Source organism: Erinaceus europaeus, chromosome 1, assembly GCF_950295315.1.
Source record: "Erinaceus europaeus chromosome 1, mEriEur2.1, whole genome shotgun sequence".
NCBI classification, from domain to species: domain Eukaryota; kingdom Metazoa; phylum Chordata; class Mammalia; order Eulipotyphla; family Erinaceidae; genus Erinaceus; species Erinaceus europaeus.
The window spans coordinates 6,356,577-6,374,938 of NC_080162.1; the positions used below are offsets into that span (position 1 = coordinate 6,356,577).

General features: G+C 37.2%; 1 protein-coding gene across 1 annotated transcript in view; it reads right to left on the reverse strand.

The window, feature by feature from the left end:
• The window catches only part of PCDH15 (protocadherin related 15), a 448,902-nt gene that overhangs the window by 84,940 nt on the left and 345,600 nt on the right, over positions 1–18,362 (reverse strand). Inside the window, exon 21 of the mRNA XM_060189089.1 lies at positions 8,689–8,816. Within this exon, the coding sequence (XP_060045072.1) occupies positions 8,689–8,816 (128 nt within the window). The remainder of the gene's footprint in view (positions 1–8,688; positions 8,817–18,362) is intronic.

Here is an 18,362-nt window from a genome sequence, read left to right on the forward strand (position 1 = left end):
GGTGGGAATGAAAGTTGGTTCAACAGCTATAGAAACAGTCTGGAGATGCCTCAGAACACCGGAAATGGATTGACTCCGTGACCTGGTAGTTCTTCTTCTGGGATCCACTGAAAATGCATGAACACTTCACCAGAGATATCTGTGCTCATAGGAGCACTTTGTGATAGCCCCAACCTGGAACCCACTGAGGTGGCCTTTCTCACCATCACCTCATCAAACACCATGATTCAAGTACGATAAGACCTAGTCTAGACTCTGGATCTATTCGGTTCTGTTCTTTTGTGTAGAAAAGGTGTTGCTGTAGGGGAACAGAGTGGGTAGCCTGCACAATTTGCATGTGTGACATACCTAGGTCAATCCCCAACCAGTTGTTCAGATATGGGACACACAGTAGCACAACAGGAAATAAATAAATCTAAAAAAATAAAATTGCTAATCACACCAGTTTGATTTCCCATTCTGGTTTTTTTTTTTTTTTTTTTTTTTTTTTTTTCCTACAGGGCTGCTCAGCTCTCCTTTATGGTGGTGATGGAGGTTGAACCTGGGACCTTGCATCATGATGTTCTCTCTCTCTCTCTCTCTCCCTCTCTCTCTCTCTCTCTCTCTTCTTGTTTATTATTTATTTACTTATTTATTATTTTGGATATAGATAGAGAGAAATTGAGAGGGAGGGTGATAATAACAGGGAGACAGTCACCTGCTCTCTGTTTCACCAGTTATGAAACTTCCCCTCTGCAGGTGGGGACCGGGTGCTTGAACCCTTCTCCTTGAATGCACATTGTAATCGGTGCACTCCACAAGGTGCACGACTGTCAGACCCCATCTCCTTGTATTCTCTTCATAACCGCTGCACAATACTCTGAGTAATCTTTTCATAGGAGACTATGCCACACTTCTGGACAAAATCATTCAAAGAAATCCTCATACGTCTAGATTAGATTGTATGCTTCAGTTCTTCTCTACAGTTTGGATATCAAACCGCACAATGTTTTTCAGTCTAACAGATCTCTAAGTTCTCTTACCATTAGAGGCTTAATAATGGAATGTCCAAAGTAGCCTTTTCCCTGGGATCCATAAGTCTTGTCCTTGATCACATGAGTTTATTTAATAACTACTATTTTCTTGATTTACTACTGTTTTGCTAGGATGAAAGGTTGGAAGCTTCCTTTCTTCCTTCCTTTTATAGTTATTTCTTTCTTCCTTATTTATTTATTCTCTCTTCTTTTGTTGCCCTTGTTTTATTGTTGTAGTTATTGTTGTTGTCGTTGTTGGATAGGACAGAAAGAAATGGAGCGGGGGGGAAGACAGAGAGAGGGAGAGAAAGATAGATGCCTGCAGACCTGCTTTACCACCTGTGAAGTGACTCCCCTGCAAGTGGGGAGCTAGAGGCTCCAACCAGGATCCTTACTCTGGTCCTTGTGCTTTGTGCCACATGCGCTTACCCTGCTGCTCTATCACCCAAGTCCCTCTTTCTTGCTTGCTTGCTTTTTCATTCCTTAATTTTTCTCCTTTCTTATTTCATTGTTGTTCAGTAGATTTAAGACTGATCTCTTGAAAATATACAGCAAATACAGTCAAAAAAACTTACCAATGAAGTTCATGAACTTCATCAAGGAATAATTAATGGATTCGATATAAAGTAAGATCAAAGTCAACTATAAATCTGTTACTTGCAAATCATGAATTTTTCTAGAATTTGATTCACTTAGATTGTGGTCCATTTTAGTACAAATTATAATTTGGTTCCAGAGTCAGTACTGAGCACAGTGGAATATCCATTTCACAAGGATGATACAGTTTTTATTTATTGGTTGATTTTTCTATTTCATCCATAGTATGTTTAAGGAAATAGACTTGTTTGTAAAAAAGAGTCTAATCATGGTGTTTCTTATTTATTAAAAAAAAAAAAAAGAAGAAGAAGAAGCCAGTGTATAAGTGAAAAGCTAGAGGTAAACAAGAACTAGTTTTGCTGAGGGATAGTTAGCTTTTGTGTGTGAATGATGACATATATATTAAAATGATTATGAAAATACTTTCAGAAAAATGACTCTGCAGTTAAAAATCTAAAATCCTCTACCCTCTAAATTTTCTCCTAGTGCAGTGAATATTTATGTACATATATCTTAGTGATAAAACATTGTTAACCTTATGTTTTTCAGAGTACTTAGTATACTGTGTTTTTATAGGTAGGATAATAACTAGTATATGAAGAGCTGTTAGACCTTTATTACTCATGATAACTAGCTCTGTTTATTTTTTCATTACTTTATTCAACTTTTCAATGTTTTTTTTTTTAATTTAGATAGAAGATCTTTGGGAGGATATATGCTTTGACATTGGTGCCACACAGGTACAATATAGTACACACACACACACACACACACACACACACACACACACACACACACACACCGGGGTTTGCCCCATGAAAAGAAGATTTAATGCCATGATGTATCTCTTTTTGCCCGCCTGCTTCTGTATCTCATTCCTTTTTTTAAAAAATATTTATTTAAGGGCCAAGTGCTGGCATACCTAGAAGAGCATATATGTTGCAAGGAGCAAGGAGTTGGATGCAAGTCCCTGACCCCCACCTGCAGGGAGAAATCTTCACAGGTGGATAAGCAGTGATACAAGCATCTGCCTTTCTTTCTTTTTCTCTCTCTCCCTTTCTCATCTTAATTTCTCTCCATCATATATATATCATGATGAAAAGAGAAAGAACCAGAATATCATGTTTGCTGGGGTAAAATCAGATGTGCATAAGTCTGGAACTCTGTGCACTGATAGCATTTCACAGGCTACTTTCGATCTAATCTATCTATAAAAGAAATAAAAAGTCAACTGGAGCAGTAAAAGCCCAGAAACTGCCAAAAAAAACAAAAGTACATCCTTTTGAGATTTAAAATATAGATATGAGAACTAGTGATGATACACTCCTTCAGTTTTTCCTTGTCTGAGAAGTCCTTTATTTCCATTTTTTGAGATATGAAATTCTTAACTGGCAGTCTCTAATTATGAGTATATTTGAGCAAGTCATTCCAATGACTTGTAGAGTTTCTGTCGAAAAGACCTATGAAAATAATAATAATAATGTGAGTCTCTTTATAACTGACTTAATTCCCCCCCCCCCCCTTTTACCACAGAACTGCTAACCTCTGGCTTATGCTGGTACTAGGGACTGAATTGGGACCTTATGAGCCTTAAGTTTGGAAATCTGTTTGTATCACAGTTATGCAATATCCCCAGCCCAAAGTTTAATTCCTCCCTACCTATTTTTGAATAATCTTTAGATGTTATACTCTTGATAGTCTCACTACCCCTTTTATTGATATAAGTCTCTTTACATTTAGATAAGAAGGCTTTCTGCTAGTTTCATTACTTGGATTTGTATGTTCAGATCCTTCCCAAGAAAGGAATGTTTTACTCTCTGCTTTCTTCCTTTTAAACTCAACTTCATGATCAATTTATTGAGGAAAGGTTGATTAAAGGATTGTTGTCAGGAAGTTCTATTTCCATTTCTTCATGAAAGGTGTCCATGCATGTCACCCTCTTCTTCTAAAGCATCATTGTATTATGCCTTGAGTAAGCTCTCCTTTTCTCTCTCTCTCTTCCCTTTCTGAGATGACTATTTTCCCTATGTTGCCTTTCCTACTGAGGTCAAATAGTTTTCTATTATTTCTTCATGAAGAAATAACCATTTAAAGCAGACAACAGGTTATACTTTTTTGAAAAACTGAACTATTAGCTTCTACTTTAGTTCTTTTTTAAAGGTCTAGTGGTTATTTTATGTTATATCAGGTGCACTTTTATTTCAAAATTTACAACATATAAAAGGGGTGGGGAGAACCCAGATGGTGACTCGGAAGCAGCACCTGGTATGAGCTCCAGCAAGCTGAGCAGTTTGTGACCTAGGATTCTCTGGATATGGTAGGACATTGGGCCCTCAGCAAGGTGAATAAGGGGTCCTAAGGGTGACACCACTCTTGGGTTAGAAAATGGAGGCCATGGGGGGATATAAAGAAATATCTTTTCATGATTTCTGAAGGTCACCCCTCCCCCCAACCCAAGGTGCAGCCCCCAGGGGCTGGACAGCTGCTCCAAGCAGGCTCCCCACTGAGCTATTTTCTTTACCAAGATTCCAGGCTCATCAGGTGTGTCAGTCTAAGCCTTTACCTTTTCATTTTCCTTCTCTTTCTTTTTTAAGTGGATGGAGCTCTATTTGAGTGACAGAATACCTGACCAAGGAGAGCCTCATCCCTGCCTGGGAAAAACTACCTGGAGGATTTTTTTGTTTCTCTTTTTGGATACTTCTTACAATTGGCTGTCTTTGTTCAGGATGCCACAGTCAATCAGGAGTGGTCCAAGCTATAGACTGACTGTTAGGGTTGTTTACTCTATTCTATTTTATTATTACTATTATTATATACATGTGTCCCTTTCCCCCCCTCCTTCTTCAGGTTGACCAAAATTAATTGTTGTTGTTTTCTCCACTGCTAGGTGACTGAGTGTTCTATCCAGTGTGAGAGGAACTTGTTTCTCTCTTCCTCTTCCCTCCACTCTCCTTTTTCTCTCATCCTAGATAATTCAATTCAAAATCTTTCCTTTCACTGCTCTTTTTTATTTATTTATTTTATTTATTATTGTGTTCTTTCTTCCTTCCTCCATCTTTTGCTTTCTGACTTCACTGATACTCATTTGTGAATTATTTTGGGGAAGAAATCTGACTCAGAGTGGATTCTTTCTATGTGTGTCTCTTCTCTACTTCCCTTTATTTTATTGCCATCCCTAAAATTTACAGTGGACAGTAGATTTGCATAATTGTCTATTCTTACTTTCCCCTTTTTCCTTTCTTTTTCTTTTGGATTTTGTTACTATTTTTTCTTGGACTAGAGTTGTTGTTTGGCTAACTGGTATTGGTTGAACTACATCAATCCATGCTTCAGTTACTATTGTTGTAATTACTTAGGTTGGGTGACTACATTTGTCATAAAGTTATTTAATATAGTGTGATTTGTATTTAAAAAACAATAACTGAAGTAGGACAGAATAGAAAAATTTTTAAAAAATCAATAAAAAATGGTTAAAGCAAGAGCAAGTAAAAATGCTACCTCAATGAATCAAGAAAGGAGCCTAGAAGAAACTCCAAATCAATCAGAAGTAACCATAAATAAGAAAAGTATGCAAGCAATAATAAACCTAATAATCACAGAAATGAAGACAACTATGGAGGAAAGGGCTATAAGAATTAGGGAAACAACAGATGATACCCTCAAGAAAAACACAAGCTACCTTGAGGTAATTAGAGAACTGAAAGCTGAAATATCTAATCTAAAGGGTCAATTAGAAGAACAAGCTAATACTATAACTGAACTGAAGAAAGAAGTTGAGAGAAGGGAAATCAGCTAGCAGAAGCAGAAAACAAAATTAGCCAGGTAGAAGATGAGCTAGAGAAAACTTTAGAAAGAGGTAAAAGAGCTCAAAAAGAGATTGAGAGACACTGAAAACAACAACAGAGACATATGAGATGATCTTAAAAGAAGTAACATTTGTATAATTGGCCTGCCAGAGGAAGAAAGAGAGGAAGGGGAAGTAAACATTCTAGAGGAAATTATAGAAGAAAAGTTCCCAGACCTAAACGACAAAAAGGACATTAAGATTCAAGAGACCAAAAGAGTGCCAAACAGAATCAACCTAGACCTGAAGACACCAAGACACATCATAGGTAAAATGAAAAGAAGTAAGGATAAAGAAAGGATCCTAAAGGCTGCAAGAGAAAAACAAAAAGTCACATACAGGGGAAAACCCATAAGACTATCAGCAGACTTCTTCACTCAAACTCTAAAAACTAGAAGAAAATGGTAAGATATCTATTGAGCCCCAAATGAAAAAGGGTTCCAACCAAGGATACTAAATCCTGCTAGACTACCATTCAAACTAGATGTAGGGATAAAAACCTCAGACATGTAACAGTTAAAGGAGACAACCATCACCAATCTTACCCTGAAAGAGGTTCTAAAAGACCTATTATAAATAAGAACATCACCATAATACTTGCCATATATCAGAGAAAATTAAAAAAATTGTTGAATAATAGCACTAAAATACATTCAATCCATACTATTAATAAATACCAATGGCTTAAATTCACCCATTAAAGACTCAGAGTGGGAAGATGGATCAGAAAACACAACACAACAATATGCTGCTTCAAGAATCCCATAGGACCCTACAAAACAAACACAGGCTTAAAGTGACCACAAAAAGGGCAGAAACAGCCATTCTCATCTCTGACACCATAGACTTTAAACTGAATAAAGTAATAAATGACAGGCAAGGCCATTACATAATAATTAGAGGATCAATCAACCAAGAAGATTTAACAATTATTAACATCTATGCAACCAATGAGGGCTCATCTAAATACATCACACATCTACTGAAAGAGCTACAAAAATATATCAATAGTAACACAATAACAGTGGGATACAGCAGTATATCAAAAAGATTATTCATCATGACCAAGTGGGATTTATCCCAGGAATGCAAAGCTGGTTCAACATAGGTAAGTCAATCAATGTCATTCACCACATCAATAAAAGCAAAACCAAACACCATATGATTACATCAACAGATGCAGAGAAAGCCTTTGACAAAATCCAACATCCACTCATGCTCAAAACACTACAAAAAATGGGAATAGATGGGAAATTCCTCAAGATACAGCAAACATACAGCCAATAGCTTGATTTATTCCCTTCCAGTTGTTATTCCTTTGATTTATTTCTCTTGCTGATTGCTATGGCAAGAACTTCCAATACTACGTTGAAGTCTATCTGTGATAATGGACAACCCCGTCTAGTCCCCGATCTGAGGGGGCATGCTTTTAGCTTCTGTCCATTGAATATGATGTTGGCCTAGACCTCAAATAAATCCCTCTCTCCATTGTTACCAGTCATTCCTATCAGGAACAACACAATAGACCCCTTTTTGAGCCCCCATAGGACCTTGCCCTCAACTTGGATAAACAATGATAGAAAATGTCCCATCCTCTGAAAGGAGTCTGGACAATATACTCTATGCTACACCTGAGGAAGATGGGTCCTGATATTTGAGAAGCTTGGAATGTTTCTACTTATGACCACAGAATGTGAGCTCAGATCTATAGGGATGCAGAAGTCATATAGGCTCCTAAGCTGAATATGGGCCCCAGATCAAATAGATGGGGTTTAAAATCAACAATATTAATACACTTTTCCCATATTTGGGAGCTACTCTCTTCCCTGATCCAGCTTTTTGGTCCTTCTGCCAGCCATGCCATCATCTCCCCAGACAATAATTAGGATCTACCTGAATATCAGATTTCAGGCTCAGGCAAAATAAAATAAAATAAAAATAAAAACACTAGTATAGCCACAGGCCCTTTGGAATATAACTAAAATATGCCTACTAGCTATCTACAAAACGGGGAACCCCCAACTGTTCAGCTGCACTATTCCAGCCTTTATGTCCATGATTGGTCAACAATTTGTTTGGCTTTGTATGTTAACTCTCTTTTTAACCTCCAGATTCCAAATGCTAGCAAAATGCCAACCAGACTTCCCTGGACAGACAACCCCACCAATATGTCCTGGAGCTCCGCTTCCCCAGAGCCCCACCCTACTAGGGAAAGAGAGAGGCAGGCTGGGAGTATGGATCGACCTGTCAATGCCCATGTTCACCGGGGAAGCAATTACAGAAGCCAGACCTTCCTCCTTCTGCATCCCGCAATGACCTTGAGTCCATACTCCCAGAAGGATAAAGAATAGGAAAGCTATCAGGGGAGGGGATGGGACACAGAGTTCGGATGGTGGGAGTTGTGTGGAGTCCTACCCCTCCTATCCTATGGCTTTGTCAATGTTTCCTTTTTATAAATAAACAATAAAAATAAAAAGGACACAAAAAATAAAAAGAAGTGGTTAAGGACTAACATTTGCATCAACAATTGATAAAGATTGTTTATTCTACAGCAAAATACAATGGTAATGCTAATGCCAACGGGGCATGATACGATCAGTCTAAAATTATCCAGGAGACTTTATACGAGCACCAGCATATGCTGCTATCTCAGCATTCTGGAGCAGTTTGTTTTTAATGCTTAGCAGTCCTTTAATAGTCTTATTGTTATAGAGCAGTGCAGCATTTAGTTTGGCAAAAGTTTCAAACTAAAGTAGAAATGTATTCATAACAGCACAGAAATGCACATCTGATTTTGTCTTTAAGAAATGTAAGCACAGATCAGAACTCATCCTTGTATGAAATAATTTACACGCAGATGAATGCCATGTCACTGTCTAAAATAACCACTAAATACAGTTATTTATCAGAACTAAATAAGCAAAGATTTTTTTTTCATGATCAAGACACAAAAACAGAGAACTAATGTATGCTTTCCAAAAAATAAAACTAACAGTATAGGAATAATTTCCGTGAGTTTAGTGAAAGTGAAATCTGGATCACCCAACTTTGCTATAGTACAACTTTCTGAAGAAATGAATGATCTGGAAATATAGTTGTATGAACAACACTGTTTTCCAGGCCTTATGTTTATAAATGAGTTCTAAGGTTTACAGGTAAAACTGAGGTAAGAAAAACATGCTTCTCTTCAGTCAGTAGATCTTTACTTGAGTTCTTAGTAACTTTTTCTCGTACCTTAACTCTGAGCACAGAAGCAAACATTCTGGCATCTTCAGATACTCCTCCAATGTAGAATTTTTTTTGAAACACTGGGGGGTGATCGTTTTCATCCTGAATCTCGATATATACTTTGGCTGTATTACCTGAAGGATGAGAAATAACATTTATTAGACACATTATTTGTTAAAATGCATTAATACAGATATATACACCAGAGTGCCAATTGTTTCTAATTATAGTGGTCACAGGATTTGCACCAGGGGCCTCTGAGACTCAGGAATGGGAGCTTGTCAGTAAGCCTCTCAGCTACTTCTCTGACCTATGGTACTTAAAAAATATATCATTTGCAATTAAAAACAACATTTATGTACTTTATAAAAATATGTCTGTAAGTGTGTACGCACTTTACAAATTCTACGATGATTTAGTGAATACTTTATGCTTCATATGACATATGGAGAAAATAAACTAATTAAATCAAACCGAAATAAGATTTAAGATTAAAGAATGGTTTATAGGTACCAGAAGGGAAAGAAAAGCAGGGAGGGGTGACTAATTGGGGCAAAGGGGACAAATGCATGGTAAAGCACAGAACTGAACTTTGAGTGGTGTTATTGATTATACACTTAACACATATAGGTCATTACAACTGAACACTAGGCAATGCTATAATGAAATGATACTTAATAGAAAATATAAGCAGGTATCATGATTTGTCTTTGCATTTGTCAAAACATCTAGATAAATATCTTTTTGAAATATCACAAGTTATAAAATGATTTATCCAACTTTACTACTGGAAGTATTTCAGGACTTTCCATTAAAGTACATTCATCAGACAATGATGTCATTGGAATATAAGACATTATGATTCTTTATCAATCAAATTTCATCTCGTATATTCGGTTAACTTGAGAAAGAATCTAAAAATATTAAATTTAGTGCTTTAAAATCCATGAAATAGGGGCCAGGAAGTGGAGCATCAAGCTGAGTACACATGTGGCCAAGCTGGGAGGCAGTCAAATGGTTCTGTAGGTGTCTTTCTCCTTCTCTTTCTCCCCCATTCCTTCTCAATTTTTCTCTGTCTCTATGTACAAAATATGGGGTGCAGTTACTGGAGCAGTAAATTTGTTTTGCAGACACTGAGCCTCAGTGATAAACCTAGTGGCAAAAAATAACTAAAGTTGACTCAGAAACAGTGAAACCCCCTTGATGCCACAGTAGTATGTGTGTGTTCTCCACTCTAAGAAATGACCTCTCGTTGTCAGCTTTCACATTGGCTTAGACATAAAAGAGCATATGTGAAGAATAGAGTAGCTCAGTTTGAAATTAAATGTTAAGCGGACAAAATGAGTGACATTGGTTGTTCAGCCCACCTGCGTGTTAGCTGTCAGGCTCAGAAAAAAATAACAAAGTCAGGGGGTCCTTGGAATATACCTAAAATAGATCTCCTAGTTTCTTCCAATATGGAGACCCCAAATCCCATCTACTATATTCTTACCTTTAGGTTCCTGACTATTAAACAGTTTGTTCTGTTTTATAGCTTAATGTTTTCAGCCACCAAGTTGCAGATACTACCATGATGCCAACCTGACTTCCCTGGGCAGAGGACCTCACCAATGTGCCCTGGAAACTCACCTCTCCAGAGCCCTGCCCCACTAGGGAAATATACAAACAGGCTGAGGGTGTGGATCCACCTGTCAACACCCATGTCCAGCAGAGAAGCAATTACAGAAGCCAGACCTTCCACTTTCTGCTCCCTGTAAAGATCTTTGGTCCATACTCCCAGAGGAATAAAGAATAGGAAAGCTTTCAATGTATGGGATGGGATATGGAATTCTGGTGGTGGAATCTGTATGGAAGTGTACCCCTCTTATCCCACAGTCTTATCAATCATTATTAAATCACTGAAAAAATGGGTGAAGTTGGAAAGGATTACACTGAGTGAAATAAAATAGGCAAGGAAAGATAAATATTGTATGATCTCACTTATATGTGGAATATCACAGCAGCAGTAGAACTAACTCATGAAATCAGAGTGCAGTAGTGACTTCCAGAAGTTGGACAAGTGAAAAAAGAAGAAAAGATAGTGTCATGTAGGTGTGTTACATTATAAGGTAAATTGATTTTGAGGATCTTAACATACAGTATGTTTAACTGTAGTTAATAACATGATATCATGTTGTTTGAAATCTGCTGTGAGAGGATATCCTAATCTTTACACACACACACACACACTTAAATCTTCCAAACTTCTGAGACAAAGAATGGTTTTTGAAGAAGTTTAAATCTGAAAGCTTTCAAAAGCTGAGGTCCTTACTAGCTACTTATGGACTAGGTGGTGGTTCAAGCAATACAACCCCTACACACTACCAAGCTTGATGACCTGGCTTTATGCCCCTTGTCCCCAGCCTACATGGCAAAAGTTTCATGAGCAGTTGAGCTATGATGCTGCTGTCAGTCTATCTTTCTCAGACTCTCCTCTCCCCTCGTCTTTCAACCTCTATCCAAAAAAAAAAAAAAAAAAAAAAATCACTATGTTGTGTATGCAGAGTGCCAACAATACTACTCAAATATAACTACCAGCAAAAGAGGGAAAAAAAAAAAAACAGCTACTAAAGTTTGTAAACATTAGTCACACTAAGCATGCATATTAAAGTTTTATTATGAAGAAAGTGAAATCTGACACTATAGCTTTCAATAACATATGCTAATCTGCTATTTAAAAATGTATGTATCTATCTTATATCCCTTCTTACTTATTTTGAACATAGAATTCCATCTTTCTCCACTCTTGGATTACTATATAACTATAATACTTGTCTTTTGGTGAAACTGTTAATCATAGGACTTTTTCCTCCATCCTGGGCTCAAAGAACATGTCTCAAAGCTGACTAATCAGATTCTTCCCTCTGATTCCTGATCACTGAGATGATTGCCACTAATTTGGGGGTTTATGATCCTACTGGACTTGATTGCACTGGCTCAAAGAGAAAAAAAAATGTAGGGGTTTCTAGGGGAGATTTCTGAAGCATGCTTTAACGCTAAATTAAGATCTTACTTACCTTTTCTATTTATTTTGTAGTCACCAAATATTTCTCTGCCTCTGTTATTGTCTTTTTTTTTTTTTTTTTTTTGGCCCTTTCCTCTTTCTTTTTGAGACAGAAAGAAATTGAGAGAGAAGGAAAAAAGGATAGAGCAGGAGTGAGAGAAAGAAATCCCTGTAGCAGTGCTACATTACTTGTGAACCATCTCTCCTGCAGGCGGGCTGCACAAGGCTGGGAGGTGGGGGTGGGGATGGGAAGGGCCTAAGTCTGGGTCTTTGCACATGGTAATATGTGCACTTTATTGGGGGCACCACTCTCTGGCCAATACAGGTTTTCATTTTTATTATTTATTTACTTGGACAATACAGTGATAGATACTTTCTGCAACCAGATAACCATCCTGTGAGTAGCTGACAATAACTGACTTAATCTGCATAAAGAACAGAGACCACATTACCCTATATTTAGAAAAGAAAGAATGGATTTTTTTTTTTTTTTTTTTTGGTTTGGTACCAAAAGACACGATTTAAATTTTCACTTGGCAATGAAAAACTTAACTGAGTATGATAGGTCTGTATTTTTATCATCAAAAATATAGATGGTTATTTTTATGTCGCAACTTGGCAACTGTTGACTATACAAATGTTGACAATAATAGAGGTTTGTGTACACAATAATCTAGGAGAATAGATGAAATCTTTGGAGAAGTGGTCAATATATGTTTAATTATAACTCAAACATTTAGTAATAATAATTATCACAAGTTTTTAAATTCAATGTTTCAAAATTTCAGTGATTTAGGTAGACATATTCATTCTGATACAGTGTTGAAGATTGTAAAGTAAACAAAGATCCAGGTGTCCAGCACCCAGCCTACCTGACACAAACATCAGGAATCTTTAATAGTTTATTATGCATAATCTGTTTCAGGTATTTGCCATTTCTCTGTTATTATATTAAAGTACTTTTCGTTTGTGCTAAACAATGTTAAATCATTTATAACATTATGTTTCCTATTTCTGAAAGATATAGCTTTTCCTTTTTTAGTTCATATATTGTGGAAATTAAAGTGAAATATGTGTCTCACATAAATATCAAAAAGGAAATCAAAGATAACTAAATTATGATTAATGTGTAGATTAAAAAAAAGATAAATCCATCACTTCCTAAACTATCCCTGTTTATTTCTCATACAGATCTTCTCTATTTGATATTAACTGCTGGGAACACTGTGAGAACCAGGTTGAGCATGGTGAGGCTTTTCCCATTGAAAAATGGGGAACTGAGGAAATGAATCTCCCTGAAACTCTTCCTCTTGCCAGGCTGAGCTTGGAAGAGGTACAGACTTCAGTTTTTTGTTTGGTTTTGTTTTGTTTCTGTTAGTTACTCCCTGTCTCCAGAGACCCTGCATTTTTCTGCCTCCAGGGGCTCAGCATTCCTTAAAACAGTAAGCCAGCTCCCCAGCCTCACCCTGCATTCCCTGATACAGTGGCCGCTCCCTTATTATCTACATATCAATGTTCTGATTTGTCTAACAAATGACTTAAGATCTCCTCCCTACCCATTCTGCTCATTTGACATATTCTTTTTCTACCCTCAAAACCCTCCCTGCCTGCAGGATATTATTAATCCTACCACTTAAACCCCTCACAACAGTTGCTAAAGAAGTCTTTAGGATTCCTTTGTTGTTCTTCTTCTAGGTCTTTAAGATGTGCAATCAGGCTGTTTATTTGTGCCTTTTCTTGTTTCCTAATGTGTGCTTGTATAGCTATGAACTTCCCTCTTAGGACTGCTTTAGCTGTGTCCCAAATATTTTGATAGCTTGTGTCTTCATTTTCATTGACCTCTCGAAACATTTTGATTTCTTCCTTGATTTCCTCTTTGACCCAGAAGTTGTTAAGAAGTGTACTGTTGAGCTTCCACATTTTGGGACTGTTACTAATCTTTTGTTGATTGTTAAGTGTTAGTTTAATTCCACTGTGGTCTGAGAAGATGCTTGGGATGATTTCAGTGCTCTTGAATTGGCTGATGCTGTCTTTGTGGCCTAACATATGATCTGTCCTTGAGAATGATCCATGTGGATTTGAATAAAATGTGTATTCCAGTTTCTTGGGATGAATGACTCTGAAAATGTCCAATAGTTCTAGTTTATCTATCTCTTCACTTAGCTCCCTTATGTCTTTACTGATTTTCTTCCTGGATGACCTGTCAAGTTGAGAGAGTGGGGTGTTGAAGTCCCCTACGATGATTGTGTTACTGTTAATATATTGCTGTAGCTCTTTCAGTAGAAGTTTGATGTATTTAGATGGCTTCTCATTGGGTGCATAGATGTTAATAATTGTTAAGTCCTCTTGATTGACTGATCCTCTGAGCATTAAGTAGTGTCCATTCCTATCTTTTTTAATCTTATCTATTTTAAAGTCTATCATGTCAGATATGAGAATAGCTGTTCCTGCCTTTTTTTTTGCCCTTTTTTCTATAGCAACAAAAACTATAAAATATCTAGGAGTAAACCTAACCAAAGAAGTGAAAGACTTGTATACTGAAAATTATGAGTCACTACTCAAAGAAATTGAAAAAGACACAAAGAAGTGGAAAGATATTCCATGTTCATGGGTTGGAAGAATTAACATCATCAAAATGAATATATTACCCAGAGCCATCTACAAATTTAATGCTATCCCCATCAAGATCCCAAGCACATTTTTTAGGAGAATAGAAAAAATGCTACAAATGTTTATCTGGAACCAGAAAAGACATAGAATTGCCAAAACAATCTTGAGAAAAAAGAACAGAACCGGAGGCATCACACTACCAGATTTCAAACTGTATTATAGGGCCATTGTCATCAAAACTGCTTGGTACTGGAACATGAACAGACACACTGACCAGTGGAATAGAACTGAGAGCCCAGAAGTGAGCCCCCACACCTATGGACATCTAATCTTTGACAAAGGGGCCCAGGCTATTAAATGGTGGAAAGCAGAGTCTCTTCAACAAATGGTGTTTGAAAAAAATGGGTTGAAACATGCAGAAGAATGAAACTGAACCACTATATTTCACCAAATACCAAAGTAAATTCCAAGTGGATCAAGGACTTGGATGTTAAACCAGAAACTATCAGATACTTAGAGGAAAATATTGGCAGAACTTTTTTCCGCATAAATTTTAAAGACATTTTCAATGAAACGAATCCAATTACAAGGAAGACTAAGGCAAGTATAAACCTATGGGACTACATCAAATTAAAAAGCTTCTTCACAGCAAAAGAAACCACTAGCCCAAACCAAGAGACCCCTCACAGAATGGGAGAAGATCTTTACATGCCATACATCAGATAAGAGTTTAATAACCAACATATATAAAGAGCTTGCCAGACTCAACAACAAGACAACAAATAACCCCATCCAAAAATGGGGGGAGGACTTGGACAGAATATTCACCACAGAAGAGATCCAAAAGGCCGAGAAACACATGAAAAAATGCTCCAAGTCTCTGATTGTCAGAGAAATGCAAATTAAGACAACAATGAGATATCACTTCAGTCCTGTGAGAATATCATACATCAGAAAAGGTAACAGCAGCAAATGCTGGAGAGGGTGTGGGGTCAAAGGAACCCTCCTGCACTACTGGTGGGAATGTCAATTGGTCCAACCTCTGTGGAGAACAGTCTGGAGAACTCTCAGAAGGCTAGAAATGGACCTACCCTATGACCCTGCAATTCCTCTCCTGGGGATATATCCTAAGGAACTCAACACATCCATCCAAAAAGATCTGTGTACACATATGTTCTTGGCAGCACAATTTGTAATAGCCAAAACCTGGAAGCAACCCAGGTGTCCAACAACAGATGAGTGGCTGAGCAAGTTGTGGTATATATACACAATGGAATACTACTCAGCTGTAAAAAATGGTGACTTCACTGTTTTCAGCCGATCTTGGATGGACCTTGAAAAAATCATGTTGAGTGAAATAAGTCAGAAACAGAAAGATGAATATGGGATGATCTCACTCTCAGCCCGAAGTTGAAAAACAAGATTAGAAAAGAAAACACAAGTTGAACCTGAAATGAAATTGGAGTATTACACCAAAGTAAAAGACTCTGGGGTGGGTGGGTGGGGAGAATACAGGTCCATGAAAGATGATGAATGACATAGTGGGGGTTGTATTGTTAAATGGGAATCTGGGGAATGTTATGCATGTACAAACTATTGTATTTACTGTTGAATGTAAAACATTAATTCCCCAATAAAGAGATAAATTATTAAAAAAAAAAAAAAAAAAAGAAGTCTTTACCTTTCCCAGCCCCTTTACCTTTCTCCACCCATTTCCTAACCATGTATGGTATTGTCCAGTCAGTTCTGTTTCCAACTTGCCTCTTTTGTTTTCTGGGCTAGAGGAGCGCACGCAGGCTAGGAAGCAGACACTGGCACTTTTGTTTTGCGCCATGCGATCTTAACCCGCTGTGCTACCACCTGACCTCCTTAATACAATTTCTTATCGGTGAAACAAACACAGAAAGAACCATCAAAGTGAAGCCTGAACTATGTGTTTCCCAAGCACCTATCTCAGAGGATGAGACAGTGCAAACAGCTACTGTAAACCATTAACCATGAATAAAATGATAAACAAAATTCTTGGCCATTTAAAAGTTATATTTCCAAGAAAAAACTATTCTTTAGGTGGTAGAAATCAAAAGAATACTTGGTAAACTAGAAATGGACAAACACTATGGCCCACAGATCCTCTCCTGGGGATATAACCAAGGGAATCAAACAAAACTCTTTCAAATAGATCTGTGTACACTACAGGTTATAGCCCAGACCAGGCCAGGACCCAGTTTTCTGTTGTGAACCAGAATTAATGAATGAATGGTCTGCCAACACCTTGACAATGAGGGAAGAGGCTGGCATGGTGGACACCAGGTCTACCTCTGGAGATAGAGTGTCACTGAGTATTAACATGTAAGGACCTCTCCCCCTGTGTGTTTACTGGAGCTATGCACACACAGCTATGTCAAGTAAACATTTTTAAATCTTAACATAAACATCTTAACATAAAGAGGACATACTGGAATAATCTCTTTGTACATGAGCCATTCTGGATCAGTCTTGTTATCTCTGATTCTAGTAACTACATCAAATTCCATGTTTCCTTTGCAACAACTGACCTTATCGAGGAATGCAGGCACAGCTCAACAGTATCAGATAAGACTTCTTTTGCCCCCTTGTCTTGTTTAATCTGATGCTGACCAACTGTCCCTCTGGACTACAGACCAGATTAGCAAAAGTGAACAAAGAATTCCTGAAATAACTGGTACTAATGTAAACTTCTTAATAATTAGAAAAATCTAACAGATATCCTTACTTGGCAGTTATTATGACTCACAGGCAACACACGTGTTACCCAACAGATGAGAAGCTAAGCAACTTGTGGTATCTATATACAATTGACTACTACTCAGCCGTTAAAAATAATAAAGCCATCTCCTTCACCTTGCCATGTTAAGTGAGTTAAGCCAAAAATTAGAAGGATGTTTGTCAAATGATCTCATTGATAAGGTAGAAACAAGGACAGAAAGGGAAACTCCAAAGTAAAGTTAGGGCTGGGTTTGGTGTACTGTATTAAAGCAAAGATTGCTAAGGAAGGAAGGAAAGTAAGTTGTGTGTGTATCGGGGAGAGCTGGGCTTGTGGGTCCTGGGTTATGATGTGGAAAAGGATCTAAGTTTGGGTGAGTGTTTTGAAGGCACCTGTTACAAGAAATAAGAAATGAACCCATGTGTCAACAACTCCACTATGAACCATGCATTTCCCAATAAAATTATAAAAGAAGAAAAAATGAGACCATTTTAAAGTGATCTTTCTAATCAGAACTATTGTATATTACTGATTTGTTTCTGTTAACAGGATTTTTTCCTTCTTCAATCATTTCAACTGTGTGTTTATACAAAATTCCTAGAATGTTGGAAAGCAAAAAGTTACACACACACACACACACACACACACACACACACACACACACATATGACATGATACTAATATTCACAAAGTAGTCTCCTCCAACTTTTAAAGTACTAAAGTCAGACTACATATTTCAAAGCTGTGTCCACATATTTATAGGATGAACACAAGACCTTAGATACACCTGTGATCTGGAGTCAGAAACAACTAACATGGCACCCACTGTAACCTTGCTACCTACATAACATGGGGAATGCCTCTGTAAGTCAGTGGCTCATAGGGGATACATTCACATTATTTGTCATAGACATTCTGTTTGGAAACAGAAAAGCTAAGAAAATAAAAATGTTTTATAAGCTTGTACCCTAAAGCCAAACACCAAAATCAAATCAGTGCTGTTTGAATTAGTTTCTTACCAGTTTAAGGTTTTTCTTTTCTTGCCATTTATACTGATTGCAAAGAAAGCTATTGTGTCAAAATACAATAATACATTTATAGAAAATAATGGATTTCTCTCTCATCATATTCAAAATAGTTATAATTTTAAGATAACTATAATTTAATCATAAAAATATACTTCAGGAGCCTTTCAGATAGCTTCTTTTGGAGGTGATGTGCTTTGCATGACTCTGAGTTATTGTTAGCCACTGCTGTTAACATGTGAGTGATATGACAGCAAAG